The sequence below is a fragment of the Ambystoma mexicanum genome, chromosome 3q (genome assembly GCF_040938575.1).
Source record: "Ambystoma mexicanum isolate Mex_15411 chromosome 3q, UKY_AmexF1_1, whole genome shotgun sequence".
NCBI lineage: Eukaryota > Metazoa > Chordata > Amphibia > Caudata > Ambystomatidae > Ambystoma > Ambystoma mexicanum.
Window position 1 is genome coordinate 1,056,812,542 of NC_090926.1, and position 23,452 is coordinate 1,056,835,993.

Consider the following 23,452-nt stretch of genomic DNA (forward strand, 5'->3'; position numbering starts at 1 on the left):
TGTGTTCAAGAGATAAGAGAGAATTATCGAGAGTATGATTAAGTAGAAAGATTGAAGTGAAACAAAATATAAAGGTTTGGAGCTGCGACGATTGGTGCACACTCATATCAAATTGATTGTCTGCTTAGAGTGTTATTTGTGTAAAGTACGGTAAGTATTGACAGGCGAGTGAGCCTTGTCACAATGGAGGATATTACTCCACTTATACAAGCAGTTGCCAAAACCTGCACCCAATCTCAAACAGTATAGTGCAGAATGGGTTAAAGGTAAGGCGAATAAGACGTTCATGCCGTGGCCCGAAGGGGGATCGCTGTCAAAAGCGGTTTTGCAACACATGACCACATGCTTGCACGCAGCGTACACAGGAAAAAAGCTGGAGAAAAGGCTAGCTAGTTTAGAGCTTTGGAAGATGTATCAGGAGGAAAGGGAAGACCCACCTCCTGAAGAGTGGATGCTTAACCAATGCAAATTGGGGGTGATGAGCCTTCTGCTCCTCCTACTATGCCTGGAGTAGACAACGAAAGTATAAAAGATGGAATGTATCCACTCAGAGAGCTTAAGGGAGTGGCAGGATATAGTAATCCAACGTATGAACCGCCTGCTTATGGCAGTGACGAATGTCCAGCGAAAGCTCTGGAAAAAAATGTGACAAAACTGACGAGATAGGGCTCATACAAAATGAGTGGATGTGAGGTCTGATATTTCTCAAACTCGATGGAGCGAGCATTGGGGAGGGACAGCAAAAGGAAGATCAGGACGAGCAAGATAAAAAAGACTGGGAACTAGAGAAACGATTGAAAGAAGAAGAGTTTAAACAAAAGAGTAGACAAAGACGAGAACAGCTGAATCAGGAAGAACAGCTAAGAAAGGAAGACGGGGTAGACGAGCAAAGGAAGTATGATAACAGGCAGCAAGCGATCGAAGAACGGGATAAGCTATAAAAGAATAGAAACGAAGAAGAGGAAGAGAAGTTACGAGAGAAGAGAAGGCAAAGACGAAAAGACGATGAAATACGCATGGCAAATAAGAGAAGAGAGATGAAGAGACAGGAGGAAGAAAGAGTTACAGAAGAGGCGAAGAATCGAAGAGCATTTGATGAGGAGATTGAACGAAAAAGGAGACAGAGAGCACACGACATTGATCGCATTGAGAAAGAGTTAATGAACCTGAATCCAGTAGTAGCATGGGATGACATAGAGGAGTTCTTCCCACCACAAGAGCCGATGCCAGGGCCCTCCAGAGTAAATCTAGAGGAGGATTTCGAAGAGGAAACTATAGGAGATAGAATTGCGAAAGCATATCACGAAATGAAGACAAACAGCAAATTGAAAAATAAAGGGAAAGAGGATCAATTTGAGATTTCCCAATTGCGAGGAAAGGAGGGAAGTCCGTTTATATGAGAGGGAACATTTTTATTATCGGGTCTCGGGAGCATAGCTTAGCGGCAACGTGCTCGCCTTGGAAGCAATCTGACACAGAGCCTCACAGATTCGATGCCCGGGTCAGTGCTTAGAAACCTCTGGGTATTAAGTGCGTTATAAATAACCTATCATATCATATTGTAACGGGTAGTGCCATGATTGCTCAAGGATTCTCAGGAGCTACAAGCAGAGTTCCTTTTTACTGAAAAATTGCCAGTTTCGATAGAGGAATGTGACATGTCTGTTCCATTATTGTATTCAAAACAAACGTCAGTTAATATACTGGCTCGGGATTTAATGGCAAAATTGAATACGACGATCTCCTTCACTGATGAGGGTATAGTGTGCTCAACGCCAGGTATACATTATTCGAATGTACGCAAGTTTATTATGGCATTCACAGGGCAAATAGCCTTGTGAGGGAAACCTATTAGAACCAGAGGTTTTTCATTATGGAGTGTGCATTTTGTTAACATGGCTACCTGGATTTGCGAGAAAGGTAATGAGAATACCTGATGAATTTTTGTTTAGACCACAGCTACCAATGAACGAAGTGGGGGGACAGATATTCCCCTTGGAATTACAGGCAGCCATAGTACGAGGAGAGTTGGCCATGCCCGAAGGATTCAATGACGAGGGCAGACCATGGAGAACAGTGATTGCTATTGAGGAAGGGTTTAGATTGACTGAAGTCACTGTAGAAGTTATGTTTAAGAACGACCCGTCAGATGACAAAGTAGTGTTTGGGATGAGCATCACGTATTGGATTAGAACAGAAAGGAGAGAGATCCCACAGCGAATGGTGATCATGCAACAATGTCCTACATATTTTGATGAGGACATGGAGAAGGTGCCAACTTCTTTATGGACTACAGGTTCTTATGACGTAGGACTATTGAAGGGGGTAGGAGAGGTTAAGATTAAGCTGAAACCAGGAGCAATTCTTTCTCGGGTAAGGCAGTACCCCATGTCCCGAGAAGCAGATGAGGGGATTTTTAAGACTATTTCAGCTATGATGGATCAAGGTATTTTAGTGACGTCAGAGTCACCATGGAATATGGCAGTGTATTCTATCAAAAAATCTAAGGGGGGGTTGTGGCGTTTAATTCAGGACATGCGCCCAATTAACCAGATTGTAGAGGCAGAGTTTCCTCTAGTTCCGGATCCAGCGACGATTCTATGTAATATCCCAGGAGAGGCACAGTATTTCACAGTGATTGACTTGAAAAATGTGTTTTTCTCAATCCTGTTACATAAGGACTCCCAAGATCTTATGCCATTTACGTTTCATCAGACTAAATTGAAATGTACACGTTTTCCCCAAGGCTATTGTGAGTCTCCATCAATTTTCAATAGAGTCCTGCAGATGGACTTAAGCAATATAGATTTGCCAAGTGTTGTGTTGCAATACGTAGATGACATATTAGTTTGCAGCACATCAGAAGAAGAGTGTAGACAGGACTCGATTCAGCTAATGATCATTCTTGCAGAGAAAGGATATAGGGTGGACAAAGAGAAATTGCAGTATTGTCAAAAGGAAGTGTCGTATATAGGGCAGCTAATTTCGCATGAAAGAAAGAAAGTCACACCTGAAAGGGCTGAGGTGATTTTGAAAATCGCAAAACCACACACGATAAAGCAGATGACACCGTTTTTAAAATTGTACAATTATGTTACAGCATGGGTATTTGATTATAGTTCATATACAAGACCATTGTTGCAAACCCTGAAAAAGGCACAACAAAGTCAGGGAAAGATTGCATTGGCTGAGGAAATGGAGGAAGGATTTGATGAGTTGAAAAAAGCAATTTGTACGGCTCCAGTTTTAGGAATTCCCAATTATTCAGAGGAATGGAGCAGTCATGACAGCAGTACTTAGGCAGAGAACCACGTTGGGGTACATGCCCCAGGCATATTATAGTGAGATTTTGGATCCAGTAATGAAGGGTCACTTCCCTTGCGAACAGTCATTGGCAGCTACCGCTTTTGCTATTGAGAAGTCTGCCAGCATAGTGATTGGCTGCTCAATGATGTTATTTGTTAAGCATGCTTTGTTTGCTGTCTTAGAGAAACCCTAAGGTACTTTGTCGTCTCAAAGAACTTCTGCATATGAAGTGGTAATATCAAATCCAACGATCAAAACAGTCAGATGTAAAACGGTGAACCCTGCCATATTTGTTGCTGAACCATTAGCAGAGGATGAGTAAATGATTGTTCGAATTATGTGGAATTCTATGATGATATCCCGAGAGTCAAATAAAATGCAGGGGGAATATTTTTTATTGAGGGTTTGTCAAGAATCGATCACACTGATGGATTAAGGTATACAGGTGCTGCTGTAGTAAAGCATACGCCTAATGGGGAGTTTGAAGTTATGACAAGTGCAAGACTACCATCTCATTTCTCAGCACAAGCTGCAAAATTGGTAGCGCTTGTTGTCGCGCTCCAGAAACATGCAGACCAGGAAATAAAGATGTACAGTGACTCCGGCTACGTGATGTCGACCGTGCACGCAGGATTGGCTACATCCGTTAGAGGCGAATGAGAACGCCTCTAACTCCTTCATTGAAGACTAGGAGTGATGCCCAGACAACTGCAGAATTGTTAGGAACTGAGCTATGTCATTACTTAACATGTATGACCACGAGTATCTCTGTCATTTCAGACCAAGTCAAAGGGACGGGGTCTCGGGTTCAGAATACAGATTAATACCATTCAGCAACCCGAGTGCAAGAACTTTCTGTACCACAGGTCTTTCCAGGAGATTAAATATTTATTCAGAATTTCACAAGGAAGTGTAACAAGGCTAAATTTGGCAGCCCTTTTATTGTGGTGTACACTACACCATCAGCTGTTAAAGTTGTGGGAAGAAGAGCGTGGATTCATCAAGGTGACGTCAAAGTCTACGCCGGAGAGACCCCGCATACCCACCCCATTCGAAAGAAAGTCAAGAAGAAGCAGTTCAGCATGTGCAGACTACAACGATGACAAGGAAAAAGGACGCAGAGACTAAAAGATAGATAAAGAGTGCTTTGGACTGTGGCTTTCCTGGAAAACACTCTTTGTATTTGCTACATCAAGGAGTGAAAATAAATTACTGTTCTTGAGCCAAAGAAGTGTGTTGACATTTGACTTTGGACTGCAAAAGAAAAAACAGATAAATGCCAGACCTTGATTTTATATTCGAAGACTGGAAGAGAGAGAAGTTCCCTGACTCCTCTCAAACAGAGTTTCTTTTTATAGGATCATATGGTACTCACTGATGTTGACCTACATAGACCACTTCTTGCTGTCTTCATTTTTATACTCAGAGCTTACCCCGCTCTTGTTGGCTGTCGTATTGATGTTTGTACTTTCATCCAGGATCGTAAGAATGGTCTAGCGATTAAACGACTTTTGGCAGCAATTTTAGACCAGATCAGACAATTACCAGAACATTTCTTCGAACATACTGATGGTTCTGCCTGACGAAGATGGTCACAAACTACTTGGGTTGATCCTTTACCTTTTGATTCGCAAATATCCCTATCTTGTTGGCCGACACACTAGCACTTGTGTATTTCTGAGGGATCCCAGGAATCGACTTACAATAAATTGCTGACACATGAAATTTGCAAACAGACTCGTTCACTACCTGGCACATCTTTGTGAACGTACAGATAACCTGTCTGATGAGGACACTCAAAAACTACTGCGAATGTTCTTTTATTTCCTGATTGTTGGTAGGCAAAGTGATGTTCGTATATTTTTAAGAGAGCCAAAGAATCAACCTGTTATTAATTAATTGTTACACGACATAAACAAGCAGATTCCTCTGTTATTTGGTACATCTTTATGAACAAATGAATGGTGTTTTCAAACAAGGACATTCACAACTTATTAGCCCTGATCTTTTATTACTTGCTTGAAGAACATCCCTATCTTGTTTGGCGAAGAAACAATACGCACTTTTAGGATAATTATACGTGGACATGGCCTATGACTTCACTATATTCAGGCTGTAATTTTGACACGAAAATATACTTCAATACACCAGGCTATAGACGCAGAACCATTAGCTGACGAGGAGCCTGAGAGACAATACTCGTTGGCACCAAGAAAGTATTTGTCACTCTTTTACTGAATGATTCTTTTTGAACACATTGCTTTATTTCCATGCATACGTATGTAGCTATGATTAGACATTTTATTTTCCATTTGTTATCAGAGTTTATGAACTACCTTATTGTTCTCCGCATAGACAACTTTAACAGAGAGATATTATACTTAGGAACTCATTCTCTAGTGACTGAAATAACATGACTAGATAAACTATAGCACTTTGTTACCACCTGTGAATTACTTGTCTGTGATTGATGCAGGACACAGAGTGACAGTTTGAAGTTGAATGTGTTGAGCATAAACAATGTAACAATGTTTGTTTCTTATTGATATTAACATGTTATTGTGCTCAGCGTGGGGGGGTATTCTTTATTGCTGAGTCAAAACAGCGTCTAGCAACTAGGTCACTGCTATATATTATCGACAGGGCCCAGTGGGGACTGTCTCTTATAACATGTTCATGTCTGTAAACAGATCAACACAGGGGAGCTGAATGACTAGGAAAGAGGCAGGTAAAGTAGTTTTTCTTTCTTTTTGTCCTGCATGTCACTTTCTTTTTGTCCTGCATGTCAGATTGTGAGAACAAGCATTTATGCTCACATCTTATTTTGGGTTTCTTTTTGTTCTTTGTCTTTTTATGTGTCATTGCAGATTTGAACATTGATGAAAGACTTTTAATAGTTTGAAATGCATTGGACTTCTGTTTCTCCTAGTTTTGTCTCCTGATTAAAAATGAACACCTTTTAAAAATTACTTGAATTGTGCTGTATATATGTGGATGCTTACATATTTATTTGAATGATATAACAGAAGAACAATCTAGCAGCGATATATTCACAAGGGAACATACACTACTAGGGGATTTCACCACTGGTTCATAAGGGTTTGTTTAGCTACTGCCTGCGACAGCGGCTTACTGTCATGGTTCAAATATAAGAAATAATCTAATTAATTAAATAGGATGCATTTTCATATTTGTCTTCATATATTACAGGTGGTGCCTGATTTTCCATAGTAACTATATCCATGGTAACGCAAACATGATAAGTGTTAATACGTGGCTGGACTACATTGGTGCATGGCATATTTTAATGGGCATCAATGGTAATGCCAATACTATGAGTTTTACAGCTAATTTGGACATGCGTTCTTATTGTGGCCTCACATTTTTACTGTCAAAGCAACAGAACTGTGCCTTTTAGGGTGGACCAAGCCTGATTTGTATATGGCCTTTCCCCTTTTGTAATGGCTTGGCAGGCTGAAGAATGATGGTTTGGAGAGGTGCCCAAACTTGTGTCAGAGGTTAAGATTGAATTTAACCCCTCCAGCCATCATCTCTTTTGTTTTGCTTTAGTCATTCCCAAGTGAGATGGGTAATCCTAGATGTGGGCCCCGAGCCAGCAGAGCCTAGAGACCCAACCTGCGGCTCGCTCATGAGGCTGAATGATGCTGGAACATGTCGGAGGTTGCTTGTGGTCTTGTGCAGAAGGGATGTGATCAATCAGTTCGGGCTGCACTGACCCTTTTTGGGTGGGACCAAGACTTTCACTTTCCTTCAACCATGACTGATTTGGGTAAGAGTTTTTAGATGGTAAAGGCTTAGCTGAATATGGATACAGAAGCTTTGCACTTTAGTGGTAACCTCACTTTTACTGGGTTCCCAACCAAAAAAATTACTCCTGCCTTCACCTTCCTATAGTTGTAATACCTCGGTCTCTTTACTTATTCTTCCAGTACTTTGCTTTAAATGTCTGCTGCCGTTAGACTTGATTCTTCGGGGAAAACCACTCGTTGATGCAGGAGAACAGTATAGGCTATTCTGCGTCATTTGATTGAGAGGTGAGCTACTCCAGTGGTAGAATTTATCTTCACTCTGTGCACAGCTACCGCAAATTGAACCACTTGATGGCAATCTGTTGCAAATGTCTAGCTAGTTGTAGCATTTCTTTATAAAAATTGTTCACCCCTTCTAGTTAGCCGATACCTTTAAGATGCAGCTTGAGTGTGTGATATACCTATGTGACTGTAGAAACATAGTCATGGCTTGTGATGTGAACTAAACACCATTGTCGGAGACTAGCATTTTTAGTCACTCACGACAAAAGATCTCTGCGAGTACTTCGACAGTGACTTGAAGTGGCAATTTCTTGCAAAAAATAAGCTTTGACACATTTGTATGCATATGATATGATTTGGCCTTTGTAAAGCGCCTAACCACAAGTGTTGCAAGACGCGACGAGGCAAGGAAAGGAGAACACAGGGAGGACAGACACAACGATCTTACTAGGCCAAGTGACATTGAGATCACGCAAGTGCAGGGGAGAAGGAGGGAAAAAGTGCCAGGGGAGGGGGCAGTGCTGTACTTGGGATCAAAACAATAACAAGAAGTGCGGCCGGCAGGTGCAAGGGTACGTGCAGACAGCAGGTGTCCAAAAAGTGCAGGTAGGGGGACTGTAGGGTTACAGATACAGACCCAAGTGCAAGGGTTGCCGGGAGGCAGTGCAGGGGTGCAACTGGGTGGGTAGGGACCTGGGCCCGAAATCAGAGGGTAGCCAGGTGACCAGTACAGTATCAGACAGGAAATCAGCAGGGGAGAGGATGAGAGAAGGAAGAAGCAAAGAGGAAGGTCTTGAGGTGCTTCCGGAACCGGAGAGGGTGCTCCTCAAGTTTCAGAGAGACAGGCAGGCTGTTCGGGGGGGGCCCAACCGAAGAAAGAGATCTACCACCAACTCGTTACTTAAAGAAGCGACAGACCCTGAGGGAGTTCGAGGTGGAGGAGCAAAGAGCTTGAGTAGGAAGGTATTTACAAAGAGAAAGTTGGAGGTATTGAGGACCCAGGCCCCAGAAGACCTTGTGGACAATGCAGAGGGTCTTGAACTTAATCCTTGCAGCCACTGAGAGGGAGCCAATGCAGAGATTTCAGTGCTGGATAGATACGATCCCTGGACTTGAGGCCAAGGACAAGTCTCGCAGTCCTGTTCTGGATGAGTTGCAGAGGGCGGAGAGGAGAAGCAGGCAGATTTAGAAAGAGGCTGTTGCAGTAGTAGTCCAACTTAGAGAGAACCAAAGCTCTAAAGATAGTGAGCTTCTGGGGAAAGGAGAGGAAAGGAAAAATACCTCTGAGGACGTGCAGTTGGTAGTTTGACTTCTTAGAGACATCAGAGATGTGAGGAGAAAAGTAGAGTGTGGTGTTGAAGATGACCTCAAGGTTCTTAGCCTCACAGGTGGGAGCAGGAAGAGGGCCAAGGGAAGCCAGCCAGAGAGTGACAGGAAAGGAGCGTGCTGGTGTGTTGATGAGGAGAATCTCCTTCTTACTGGCAGAGATTGTTGGCAGCACACCACTCCTGGATAGCAGACAGACAGTCAGAGATGAGAGAAGGAGAAGAGGTGACAGAAGGGAGCTTGAAAACGAGCTGAGTGTCATCCACATAGCACTGAAAGTTGAAGCAAAGAGCGGCAATGCGGTAGGCAAGAGGTGCCAGGTATTGGTTGAACAGCCAGGAAGAGAGGTTAGACACCTGGGGAACACCACAGGTAGAGAGTTAGATAGAGGAAAGGAAGGACCCAAGTTGGACTTGGAATAGTAGGTCAGAGAGGAATGAGGTCAGCCAGGCCAAAGCCTGATCGGTGAACCCAGATCATCACAGAGACGATTGATCAGGATGGCATGGTTGACCATGTCAAAGGCAGAAGAGAGGTTGTGTAAGATGAGGACAGAGGGGATATTAGAATTAAGATCAGAGAGCAGGTGTTCACAGATGTTCGGGAGAACGGTTTCTGTGCTTCTGGCTGCTCTGAAGCCAGACTGATGGTCATGGAGACAACCAACATATTCTATTCAGTGTGAAGATTAAGCTGAGAGATGGCCAGCTTTTCCAGGAGTTTGCCCAAGAAAAGAGTGATGGAGATTGGGCGATAGCCGGGCAGGAGGGGTCGGCTGAGGGTTTCTTGAGAAGAGGGTGCACAAGAGAGTGCTTCAGGGGGGAAGGGAAGGCTCCAGTCGCGAAGGAGTGGTTGCAGAAGTCAGCCAGGGCAGGAACGAGGGGGTCAATGTGGTCCTTGATGGTTTTGGAAGAACAGGGAAGAACCTGTTTTGACGAGACTTTCATAGATCGGACTTGTCTAGAAACCTTGTCAGGGGAGAACAGAGGAAATGAAGAGAAAGAGGGAGAATATGTGGCCACAGGGGGGGCAGAGGTAGAGGAGAGAGTAGAGGGAGGAGAAGGAGGAGAGGATGAGAGGGTGGACAGGATGTCTTGGGTTTTAGAGATGAAATGAGTAGCCAGGTCCGGGAGGGGACAGGAGAGGTAGAGACTTCAGCAGAATTGACAAGCTCCTTGCAGATTTTAAAGAGTTCGGCCGAGTTGTTAGATGCCACGAGCCACGGGCTTGGATGCGGGCTCTTCTCTTAGTGCGGACCGGTATTTCCTTTGGAGCAGGCAGCAGGCCAGTCTGTCAGAGGATGCGCAAGAAGCTAACCATTTCCTCAAAGCCACCCTGCACTTGCGTTTAAGGGTGATGTGGTCAGAGTCATACCAGGAGTTACACTTGGCTTTGAGCTTCAAGTGGATCCTCATGATAGGGGCAAGAACATCAAGAGTATCAGGGATAGACGAGTGGAGCATGGAAAGGGCTGTGTCAGGATGTGAGTCAGTCAGAGGAGGAGGAGGGGGAGCGAAAGTGGCGGCGAAAGTCTCAACTGACACACGCTTCATGTGTGATAGAAAGGGAGAGATGGGAGGAAAGGAGAAAGTGATCACTCCAGGGCAATAGAGTGATGAGGGCGATAGAGCGGGGGAGGTCTGAGGAGATCAGAACATCCAGAGTGTGCAGAGTGAGTCGGGCCAGAGGGAAGAATAGAAAGAGAGAGAGAGAGAGAGAGAGAGAGAGAGAGAGAGAGTCGCAGAGGTCGCGAAAGAGTCCAGAGGAGGGACAAGAAGCATCCAGGTGGATGTTAAAGTCTCCAAGATGGAGGAGTTGAGTGGTTGAGGCCAGGAGGGAGGAGGAGAGGTCCGCCCACTCAGAGGTGAAGGAGGTGATCAGACCAGGTGGCCGATAGATAGTAGCCAGGGTAAGAGAGTGGCCAGGAGAGAGAGAGAGCCTGCAGACAAGGCATTCGAAAGAGGAGTAGGCCTGCATAGGAATGACAGAGGTAGGAATTTACTCCAGGAAGATTAAGGCTGCACCCACTCTGGAATGGTTGGATCTGGCCGCATAGAGGATCTTGTAGCCACCAGAGAGGAGAGTGTCAAAACTCGTGACAGAGCTGGCTGTGAACCATGACATCGAGATCAAGTTCTTCCAGGAGGCGACAGATGTCAGAGGAGTGTTTGACAGCTGAGCAAGTGTTGAGAGTGGCAATATGGAGAAGGTTGCCAACTTTGAAAGACTTCTGGGGATGGGTACAAATCTGAGGTACGTCGTGCGAGGGGAAGAAGGAGTCCGAGGGGTGGTAAAAGAGGAAGGAGGAGAGGGCAAGGTAGCCAAGGAGGAGGCAGAGGGGGGGAGGCAACTAAGCCAAAGAAGGGAGAGAAGGGACAGCAGGAGAAGAAAGGAAATTGATGAGGCACAGGAAGCGTCTATCAAAGAGGAGAAGGTTGACCTGAGAGCTTTGGACCAGGATGGTGCCATTCAGCTAAATATTAATGATGTCCTTAGAGGATTAGAAGGGGGCCACAAGGGCCCTGCACTGGGTGCCACCATTAATGAGAGAAGAAGAGAAAGGAGAGAGCACACATAACCTTTAAGTACTAGTGCTAAAATTTGGTGAATGGGCATGAATCACTCCTCCATGGCAAGTAGAGACCACTGTGAAGAGTGTGAATTATGGAGTAAAAAGAATACTTCAGGGAAAGAGAAGAAGGACAAGGATCCTCCACTGGGGAGGACCCAGCTCAGATGGATAAAAAAGAAGAAGGACTTGCCTTAGATAGTCGTGTTCACCGAGAAGGTGAACCCGGGAAGTTCGAACCTCGGAGAGAGAAGCCAGGGCATTCCAGGAGATCCTTGGTCAAGAGGATGTGCAGAACGAAGGAGGAACATGGTTAAGGAGCCAGCAGGGAGCCGCCTTGTGTGTGTGGAAACATTGCCAGGTGGTGGCATGACCTCAAGGAGGTGGACCTTGTGGTCTGACAACAATGCTCAGACCATCCAGCAGAATAATCTACAGACTCACGAAAAGCAAAGCAGAGAAGGAAAGGAAGGCACTGGAAGTATTTATTGAGACAGCGTGATCCCGACCCCACAGGAAGAACCAGTGATGCCAACCTAATAAGCTAGAAATAACGGGAACGGCTGGAGATCCTGGAAGGGCCACAGGCAGATGCTCAACAGCAGAGAGTATCACGAATACTGAGAGATTCATCATACTCGTCCCAGTAACTGTAACAGTAGAAAAGAGTATTACGAATACTGAGAGACTCATCATACTCGTCTCAGTAACTGTTAAAGCAGCAAAGAGTATAACAAATACAAAGGAACTCATCATACTCGTCCCAGTAACTGTGAAAGCAGCAGAATAGATAACGAATATCAATGGACTCATCATAACCATCCCAGGAACCGTGAAAGCAAAGAGTATAACGAATACAAAGGAACTCATCATACTCGTCCCAGTAACTGTGAAAGCAGCAGAATAGATAACGAATATCAATGGACTCATCATAACCATCCCAGGAACCATGAAAGCAGCCAGCAGAGCATATAACAAATACCACAGGACTCATCATACTCGTCCTAGTAAGTGTGAACGCAGCAGAGTATATAAAGAATACTGAGGGACTCTTCACACTCGTCCCAGTGATTACAAAAACAGTAAAGATAGTGAAGAAAGTCAAAAGACGACATTAGCAAAGAGGAGCAGAAGTGCCTACATGTTGGTTCCCATAAGTGGAAGTGCCTAGAAAATAACAAAATTGTAAAAGGGACCAAATACACTGGTCTCTGTGTAATGAGAGACTGTGAAAAATGTATAAAAAAGGTGGAAAAAGGGACCGGGGACACTGGTCTACGTGGAATGAGAGACTGTGAAACACGTATAAGTGAGAGAGATATTGATGCAAAAGAAAATCAGAGGTGTAGAGGCCAAGACCCTTGAGTGGGGAAACAAGGAACTGTAAATAAGTCAAGATAGGGGATACCTGAGAGAAGGTGGAAGAATCTCCTTGAGAAATTAAAGGAACGGATTAACTTCATCACAAGGAACTATCTCAAGATTATTAAGGCTAAGGAGGCCTGTCCAGGAGAAGGGAGTCATTCTCATGGAACACAATTTTTGTTTTGTTGGTTTAATAGAACCCTTAGTGGTAGGGTCAGCGTAGGGTAGTCTTTGGATGGAGGACAGACTATTTTGATTTGGACTACCTCACTAACAACGAGCACCCTAGTTAGATTTATGTTAGGTAGGTAAACCCCATACTTGTTAGGGGTAGATAGGCCTTTTGTTTATTATTTGAATATAATCACAGCTAGAAATACCACCTCTTTGTTCGCCTCCTTCTTCTGACCTACCACACCACACATACTTTTACCGGGGCTTTGCAATCTTTGAAGCAAATGTCCCTGCACTGAAACCATGTTGTGGTTATTTTGTGGTTATTTTGAAACTCCTATATGCCCATGGGGATATGTCTGGAGGAAGACGTCTGTCATTTCCACTGGGGATCAATTAACTTTGAAGCCAAGCTGAGGTTTATTATACAGTCAGGTCCTAAATCAGCCAAATGGCTTCTTCTTTCTAACAGTGGTGGTGTCTGGTTCCAAGCTCAGTACCACTTGGTCCATGCTCTCAGTACATTCGTCAATATCATCAATGTCATCTTGATTACTCTAAGGCCACAGTTCTGTAGAACGCAGATTTGCCTACTCTAGCTGGGTGGACAAACTTTGAGCATTTTGAGCAATGAAGGTTTTTTGCTGGGCACTGAATGTGAATAATCATATGGTGTTGTAGTATCACATTAGAAGCAGTGCATGCACAAGTGACTGACATAGGTTTCATGAGAAAAGAGGAGGCTCAAATTTCATTTTGCACATAATTATCATTCGCTGGACTCTGGCGAGCACACATTTCAGGGTGTGGCTTGTTTCATGCACAACTAGCAATATGGTTTTGGGAGTCGTGAGAACATCATCAAGCAAACATTTCCTGTGCATCCATAATACCTCTCGCACTCCTGGCAACCCATTCATTGTAATAGTGAAGAACTAGTTGACCTCGAATAATTTGATCAGTCAGTAGCCCAAAAACCTCTGCGGCTGATGTGAGTGCTGTGAGGAAGTATTCAATGGATTCCAACAGGGCTTGTAATCAGTCATAAAACATTTGCATGGTAACACTATGTGTATGCGTTTGCTAAAACGTTTATCCAAATGGCCAAATGCCTCCTTGAATACATCAGCAACCGTCTGGTTGGGCCACATCGGTGCAATGGTGAACAGGCACCGGCCTTCTGAGCATTCACTAGTGCTCAACGGTGAGCCGAGGCAAACTGTGTACATTCTGTGCCTTTAATATAAGTGCGGAAGGAATCCTACAATGGTGCCCATGGTATAGGCGGAGGACCTACACATTGCAGAAAGGCCAGAGGAGGCGAGACACTCCTTGCATGATTTGAGCTTTGACGAGCATCAGCGAACAGCGTGGACTCAAAAGACAAGTACAGCTGGGACGTGGCCGTAGCTTCCTCTCATCGCCATTGGGGTGCTTTATGTTTGGATCTGTGGTAACATAGGATGTCCCTGGTGACACCGTACACTCTATGTCACGTGGGAGAATAAAAAAGGGGTAAGGGGTCATGCCCTGCTATGGGGCGGGATTCCAGTGAATCAACTTATTGACTCTGTGTAATTTTTTGCAGGGCTCTGAAGTTGTCGGAGACTCCACAACAACTGTTAACTATGATGGGGTCAAGCGGAGCAGGGTGCTTTCAGCAGCACAAAAGATTCCCTTGTTGCAGACACCTGCATGGCAAAAGTATACCCATCCAGAGTCAGTGGTGGATGACCAGAGAGACAGAGTCAGTGGTGGATGCCAGCCCAGTCGGGCTAAATGCGATACTTGTGCAGGTCGATCCCCAAGGTGTCAGACGTCCTATTGTATATGCAAGCAAGGCCCTCTCCCCCATGGTGGAGATATATTTGCAAATCGAGAGGGAGGCCCTGGCAGTCCTATGGGGGTGCCAGCGCTTCCACGTCATCATCTCTGGTTACCCAGTGACTGTATTCATGCATCACAAGCCACTGGTCCCTATCATGCAAGGATCTGAACCACAAACTCCCCTCCAGCTCTCACACTAGCTGCTGCAGTGCCAGGAATACAGGGTGACTCTCCTATTCAGGGCTGGTGCAAATTATCTGTTACACCACCCTCTGCGACCACATGATCATACAAGAGAAGTAGACCAGGATGTGGAAGGCTTCGTCGGAATGGTCACGAGATCTGTCATCCCAAAGTCATGTCCTTGTCCGAGATTGTCAATGCCACATGATATGACGAAGGGCTCCAGAATATCCTTACCCAGCTATGTACGGGACAGTGGAGGACACTTCTGGCCATCACACAGCATAGAACACAAGAAGATTAGTCATTTCTCTCTGTCGGCCTCAAAGGTGTTCTGCTGTGCGTCTCCCAACTGGTCATTCCTCTTCAGTGGCAAAGGCAAGTGATGGACCTGGTGCATGTAGTGCATCAAAGGACCAGCAAGACAAAGGTGTGTTTCCCAGAGCTGGAGGACAAAGTAGATGATGAGAGCAGCCCATGGATCGTTACCCAAAAATAAGGCTCTATGTCACCTGCTGAGAGAGGCCATGAGTCGTTAATGCGGAACAGGAGCTGGTTCAATATGTTCAAGGGAGAGCTCCTAGAGGATTCACCTCACTCTAAGTTGGATGTGGCGCACGTACCTGGGTGTGCCACTTCAGCTGGACTCAGACGTTGACAATAGAGGTGGAGTAAATCACGACGAGTCTGATCCCGATCAGGACACAACGGCCAGGTCTCGGTATCCTGGACGCTTCAAGGATTATGTGATGGACTGAAACCCAGCGAACGGTCCCCGAGAGCATCATGACTATCAACATGTTTAGAGTTAACTGTTCAATGTTTTCTTTGGTTGTTTGTTAAATGTTGATAGGGATGTTGTGGCGTACGACGTCCGTGGTGACAGGGTACGGCTTTCATCACAGGGGAGAATAAAAAGAGGACGTACACTGTCATGGGGCACGATCCCAGTGATGCAACTTACTGGCTCAGTGTGATTTAATGTGGGGCTCCAAGATGTCAGATGCCCCACAACAGGATCATAAGAGCTCAGCTCCAGGAAATCAAAGACTTACTAGCAGTGTGGTGTGTAATAGGCTTTCATTACTTAAGGCAGGCTTGTCCAACTCCAGGCCTCGTGGTCCGGATTTTCAGGACCCCTCTCATTAATATTCAGGAAGGAAATTTGCATAGAATAATTCTAAATCTATGCACATTTCTCCTCATGAATATTAATGAGGGATATCCTGAAAACCAGTCAGGATTCCGGCCCTCGAGGCCTGGAGTTGGAAAACCCTGATTTAAGGTAATGTGCATGGAAGCGCCTTCCATTAATGCAGCATCATATACAGGCGGCCGGGGCCAGGAGTGCGCACGTGCAGGTGGTGCACACTCTAGGGGGATATTACAGGCCTGCAGCCCGAAAGCTTAAGCCACATTTTTAAAGAATAGAGTTGAATTACCACTGTATTCAGATGAATGGATGTTCAGATATGCTCACTTAATGAGCATGGGATATCTTTCTAATGCAGGTGGGATGGTCTGAACTGGAATATGTTGGGGTGTGCGAGATGCTGGTTCTATGTCCTCATCAATCTTGGTTGACTTTGAAAAGCAGTGATTTACATCATATGATGCTATGATCAGCAGGGTCGGCCCAGGGCTTGGGCAGTGTGGAACCTATTAGCACGCTAGACCCTGGAAGGCAACAGTTCACCCTGCATAACTAGTTTGTTGCCCTTAAGAGTGAAGCTCCGAGGAGCTCCCTACAGTCCCCTGCAAGGCCTTGGAACATCATTTAAATGTCCTTTTGAAAATAAAGTAGCATTGAAGTGCCACGAGTATGGGGTTGGGGAGTCAATTTGTCCCACAAGAAAGTGTGATAGAAACAGCAATGCTAGAATGTACAGGTCAGAGCCCCAAACACCTCCAGTAAGCTACTCAAATGTGTGCCATTTCTCAAGAGATTGACAAAATAAACCTTGCTTTTTATATCACCTACTTTATTTAAAGGGTGTATGTTTATTAGCACACAAATAGTATTTTATAGAGCTTCAAACTTACATATTAACAATCATGTTCATAGTGAAACTATTTTTAAAAATGCAACAACGCTTAAATAGTAAGTAGTGTAGATCCATAGCAATCACAATGACTATTCATATATTGGACATCACAAAGATATGTGTCCTTTGGCTTGCTTCTGGCAGCTTCTTGTTATGTAACGTCCCATGATGCCCTTGGATATAAAATGTTGATATCACTTCCTGTGATGTTAAGTTCAATGATATCAATACATATACGCAAATTAGCGGTCCCTGCCTGTGTTTTGCCACAGAGCTCTGAAAATCCTATGACCGGCCCTAATTACCAGCTATTTTGCAAAATAGCTGATATTCCATTTAACCATGGGTGTGTCCTCTTAACTTTAGTCTACTTATAGAGGCGGATTGGTCACAGGGCAATGGGGGTCACTTGAGAGGCTAGAAGAGTTAGACAGTGTTCCTTACTCTGCCATAGCCCTACTTGACTTTCAGAGGCACCTGCCTATTTAAAAATCCTCTTGATTGGGGCCTGTTACTAACCTGTATGTGCATGATTATACTGAGACATTACAACACTGGGGGAGGGCTGTAACCAGTGGTATTGGCACACACCCAGGTTATGGGCCCGATGAAAACCTTTGGGATCATAGCAAGGGTAAGGGACGATATCACTTGTTACAGCACTTCCTGCGGGGCACTAAGGCCATCATTAATATGGCAATAACACACAAATGGTTTAAATCAGGTTAGAAACAAAATAAAACAATTGGAGAAGGTGCTCAGAACCTTGGAGTGAGCATTTGCAAAGTGGAATGCTGTATAAGAGAGACACTGATTGATGCATAATGCTGAGAGAGAAACATCAAACCTTGTAACAGTAGTTAAATTCAACATTCCATTGTTATAATATACGCTCAGGTTTATTAACTCGGGCCCTGGGCCGTTACCCCCCATTCTACTCCGTGGAATGCGTGCTGAGAGCAAAGTATTTTGTTTAAATCAATAGCCGCCCCACAGCGTCCTGTTCATTGAAACAAAATACTCATTAAAGATGGACGTCATGAATCATGAAGGCCAGGCACCGTATGGAGTCCCTCTTCCATTTCCATGGCGGCCAGCAGGGACAACGGAACGGAAGCAGCAGCAGCAGCGGCAGGCGCCGCCATCACTGCAGTAATCAGGTAAGTGGGACTGGGTGTGAGAGGAACTGAAAATAAGAAGTCAAGGGAGGGGGTGGAGAATATGGTGGGTGGGGAAAGCAGCCATCAGGTTGCGTGCAACGCGGACTTAGATCAGAAGATTCAGCTTGCGATCCAATCAACCTGATTGGTTGCGTCCTCTGCCCCGGGTGCTAATGGCCAACATTTCACTGTTATAATGAAGACTTTGGACTGATCGAGGAGACCACTATCTGTATCAGTGAGCTCGGTTGTGCTGGTGTTCCTTTTGTTGTCTGTTCCAGACGGTATCCCCACTCCCATTTTACCCCCTCAACAGCTTTTCCATGTATCCCCCTTTGTGGTGCTTTCAGTTTGTGTCTTCTTAAAAGAAAAATGCATTTTAAAGATTGGCCAAGTTTTGGATTCCTTTCTTAATTTCTGTAATGAACCTGCTGTTGGACGTTTAATGATGATGTATCACTTTGTTGATATTGCTTTGTTGAATAAAACATTTTGACAAAAAGAAATGTACCTAATTCACCTCAGGGTCAGTCTCTCTTGTCTTCTAGTCCTAAAAAGTGCAGCTGAAGTGAATGTGGCGGGGCTTGCATACACCCTAGTAGGGAGTAGGCACCAAGATTAGCACCCCATACTCACACAGCACACACACACCTGCAATCTATTACCCTCCTACTCAATCATGCTTTCTCTCTTACCTCAAGCGGCGCTTCTCTTGCATGCAAAGGAGCAGCTCTTTCAGAGGAGTCAAAGTATCACTGCTCCTCTCAGGGGCCCCCAAAGACAGAAAGCCATCAGGGTCTGGGATACTGTCGCTGTCACCAGATGTAAGGGCACTGAATAGGACCTGTCTTCTCCTCTCAGCCACAGATGCCATTTCAAAGTCCAGTGGCTCAACGGAGCTGGTCACAGGAACCAAGACTCTGTGGACGGATTAGTAGAAAGGTGGGATCAACAATACCTAGTAGGATGGTTGCAGGCAGTTGATATCAGTAATAGATGGTCTGGTCATAGGTAGATAATCAGATGGTCTGGTCATAGGTGGGTAATCAGATGGTCTGGTTATAGGTAGGTAATAAGATGGTCTGGTCATAGGTAGGCAGTATCATCACTAGGTGGGATGATAGGAGGCATGTGAGAGCATCAGGTGTAAGTGAGATGGTAAGGGGCAGATATGATCAGCAGGAGTAGGTGGGAAGGTGTCAGCAGATGAGAGTGACAGGAGTAAGTGAGATGTTATGGGAGCAAGAGGGGTGATAGGTGGCAGATGAGATCATCAAGAGTAGGAGGATGTTCTTAGGCAGGGTAGATCGGCAGGAGTAGGTGAGAAGGTATGGGGCAGATGGGAGTGTCAGGAGTGCGTGAATTGGTCTGGAGTGGATGAGATATTTGGGAGCAAGAATGGGGTGGTAAGTAGCAGATGAGATCATCGGGCGGAGGTGAAATGGTCTGAGCAGGTAAGGCCATCAGCATTAGAGGGATGGTCAGGAAAATGGGATATCATCAAGATAGATGTTATATTCCGTCTATATCTAGTCTATATCTATCTAGTCATAGGCCAAGGAGATCATCAGCAATGGGTGGGATGGTCAAGGGAAGGTGAGATCAGTAGGGTAGGACGGATGGTTTGGGACAGGTTGGGTCATAAGGAGCAGATGGGATGGACGGGGTAGGTGAGCATCAGGTTTAGGTAACATGGGCGGATGCATGTGAGACCATTATGAGTCAACTGCTTCACGCCGCAACTCTCAACCAGTACAAGCACACATCACAAAGACTTAAGCAGCATGGTACCTGAAATGGAAGAGGAACGTCACTGTAGGCCTTCATGGAGTGAAAGGTATTTTTTTTGTAATGGTCATCTGATCACAACCTGGGATATGAACTATCTTCTCCCATAGTAACCATCCCTGCACAAGAACACCCAATGTTATAGATCATATGCGTTTTCGAGCGTGACCTCAGAAGGACATGTTGTATCTGTGTGGATACTAAACAAAACACCATACCATTTTCTATGCGGATGTGAAGAGAAAGGGGTTAGGGAGAAAGGAAAAGAAAGACTATAATGTGAAAAGAAAGGAAATACGAGAAAAAGAAAAAGGATGACCCCTGACTCTTGTAGGAAGTCTACTACTAGAGGACCAGTGACCGCCTCAACCATGGTCGCCTCAGGCTACTTTGAGAAATTATTGATCATTGTGATAAAAAACAGTTTTCTATTACACGACCTCTCATATGGACCTATTATGTTGATTCTGCCATGACTGTGCCACTGGAACACCAACTGCCCTCCATTGTGGACTATTTGATACTCATTCATCACCATAATCCTACCAGAGGCAATACCTATTCATATGTTGCCTATACTTTCCGTTTGCAAGACTTTGGTACTTCCTTATTTAATTTCACAAACTACATCTCTCATAATGCACCTTTTGCAGTTTTCATGACCTCGCTATTCCTATTAATTTATTTAAATTTTTATAAAGCCCCACATGCCCATGTGTCTCAGTATGCAGCAGTCATAGAACTACAATCCCCAGAAGCCATAGACCACAGTGCTGCTTTCACTTTCCCAGATCCAGAGAGCGAGGTGGCAGATTACCTTCAGGTGTGGTGCTCCAGGTTCTGCTAACGAGCCTGCTTCAGCACAGGGAAGGTCAGTATTTAAGCAGCTGCCTGCAGGAGCACAGGGCTCTTGCTTTGAGTTTGCTGCCAGCCTCTTTTCCAGAACCTGCTCCTGTTCCAGTGTACTGTACAGAACCTGTACCGAATCAAGGAACAGTGGACTGAACTATAGACTAAGACTAAGAATACTCGGGACTGAAACTCTGGACTCAGAAAACAAGGGCAGGACTGCAGACAGATAGAAAGGTAACACAGGACTGGAATCTAGGAAGTTAAAGCCAAAAAAAGGTCTATGGGCACAGAACAAGGAACTACAGGCAAGGGACAAGAGAATTGGTGGTAGAGAGCAAGGGGCTGTAGACAGGGAACGGAGGACTGCAAGCAGAGTAGCGGGGCTGCAGGGATCAGCGCCTCCTTGATGGCCTTCAATAGTCCTTCCTTGGGTCTGTGGTTGTCTCTTCTTATTGTGTGGCCCAGAGAGTCTACTTTGGCTATGAATCTGCACTTGCTTATTTGCATGGTCTGTCCCTTGTCTTGCAACATCCACAGTACATCTCAGAGTTTCCTATTGTGGTCTTCTCTTCCACTGTCATAAATCAATATATCATCTTAATAAATGAGCACGCTGGAGATCCCCCACCACAAATGTGTCATGATGCATTTGAAAATGGCAGCAGCCATGAGTAATTGGAATGACATTCTGCTGAATCTGAAGGCACTGCATGGGTGCATGAATTTTCTCTTTTCCAGTAGAAGATTTGATAATAAGTTGTTGAGAGATTCAAGGTGGTGAATGTGATAGCTCCTCTAATGTATTTGAGCATCTCCAAGATGATCGGCAGTGTGTCTGCAGTGACTGTTTATTGATATCTCTAAGGACAATGCATATCCTGATCTTACCACTCAGTTTGCAGGCCACGACTATGGGGGCAAGTCACTCAGCGACTTCGATAGGTTAAATTATATTCTCCATAACTAAGCATTTCAGTTTTGCTTCTAGTTCACCCTTAATGGTGAAAGAAACATTTCTTGCCTTGTGTGTAATAGGGGTGGTGCTTTTGCAGCATTTGTCCCCATCCCCCGTGTTAGGGAGAATTCTCATAAATGTGCTTATTCCCTTCACCTTAGAGGCCCCCAGCAACTTTGCTGGATTTTGAGGACTTGACTTTTTTTACTTGGAGAGAGTATGAGCCTTTTTTCCCACTGTCTCTTGTATTTTGATGTGTGTTTTACTCTTCTGTTCTTTGATTATGGAGTTTTAGATAACTCAATAGGCATCCTCTTTTCATTGTTGTGTCACACAGCACCTTTAGTGCAGTGGCACAGGGTTGTCCTTTGGACTTCCCAAGGTTTAAATACCTTCTCTGGGATGAACTATTGTTCCCCAGAGAACGTAAATTAAAATGACTTTACTAGTCTTTTTAAATTCATAGACCCAGCACAAACTATCTTCCTATAGCGTGCTGGAGGGGCTACTTAATATCCCTATGGGTAAACACTTTTGTAGCTGTCAAAAGCAACCCATTACCATTGAAATGGCTGGTGGCAGTGGTTTTATAATGAACTACCATGATCTTTCTCGACCGCGAACACCAGTAGCTAAAAATCGGGGCCGCCATGTTTTTCAATATGGCGCCCATGACCCCTTTGTAAAAACAGACTCCAGGCATCTTTTTTTGCCGTTTCTTTGTGGAAATGTCCTTTTAGTGTTTAACTCTGCCTGCCAAACCAGGTTTGTCCCTTTGTTCGTGAGCCTTTGGCGTCTGAGTGTCTGGGGTGGGCAGGAAGTGAGGGAGCTGCACGAAACTCCCTGTGCTTGGTCTCCTAGGAGACCCAAATGCACTCTTGCATGATTGGCTGGCTGACTTTCCGGCAAGGACAGCCATCCTGATGGGTGAGTAACAGCTAGGCTGGAATGAATGGGAGAAAACTGTTTAAAAGGCGTGTCTCCAGGCCTGGAAGGCAGAGTCGACCACTGGAACAAAAGAACCGAAGACGAGCTGGAAGAGGACAGCTGCTGCAAACACTGGACCGTTTGTTTGCCCGGTGAAGCCCTGCTGCAAATCCGAATTGCCAGAACTCCATTCGACAGACAAGCTCCTTCAAGGACGGCTACTTCCTTTGAGTTGGTGGGACCAATCAGCTCAGAAGACACCTGGATACCATTCTCAATGCTGGTTAAGGTTTAGCCTGGGAGAGGGAAACCAGTTTTTGTCTTGAAGCAACGGCTACAAAACCAAAGTGACTCAATTTTGCTTGCTCCGACGACGATCCCGCGCAGTGCAGGAGTCCCCCGACATCCTCCCTCTTGTTCCCACGACTGAGGCTCAAGAACAGCGAGATCTGCAGGAACTGCCAGGAACCAACGTCTTCAGCTGCATCTTTTTTGCCATCCGGTTGAGAGATCCTAACTCTCGCAGTGAAAGTTTGTGAAACTTTCCCAACTTACAGGCCGAATCAGCTTGTGACCCAGCATATCATTCTTTTTCATCTAAACTACTTCTAAGAACTTTTACAAAGACTTCTCCGTTTGTTACCAGAACTGTTCTGTCCTATCCGAGAACACTAGACTATTGACTTTGGCCTGGCCTATTGAATTGAACTGACCCTCCTGGTACACTGAACCTTTGCATTGCCTAAAATAAGTGTTTTCTAATCCATTGTACAAACCTATGTCTTTCTACTCATATTGAAAGTAATTGTATTGCCATTTGGCTCCATTTTCAGGGGAGCACAAACTGTCCCTACAACTCAGAGTTTCTTACTGTAGTGTATTGGTGTTTGATACTGAGTTGATTTCTACTAGTGAATGTTTTC

The 23,452-nt window shown here is 44.9% G+C and overlaps 1 protein-coding gene across 2 annotated transcripts in view; it reads right to left on the reverse strand.

Moving 5' to 3' along the window:
• The window catches only part of TMC8 (transmembrane channel like 8), a 719,897-nt gene that overhangs the window by 655,788 nt on the left and 40,657 nt on the right, over positions 1–23,452 (reverse strand). The window contains exon 2 of one of the 2 annotated variants that reach the window (XM_069655257.1): positions 18,703–18,927. The exons of the other annotated variant lie outside the window; for it this stretch is intronic. Coding sequence (XP_069511358.1) covers positions 18,703–18,881 — 179 coding nt within the window. The 5' untranslated portion in view covers positions 18,882–18,927. The remainder of the gene's footprint in view (positions 1–18,702; positions 18,928–23,452) is intronic. 2 annotated transcript variants of the gene reach the window in all.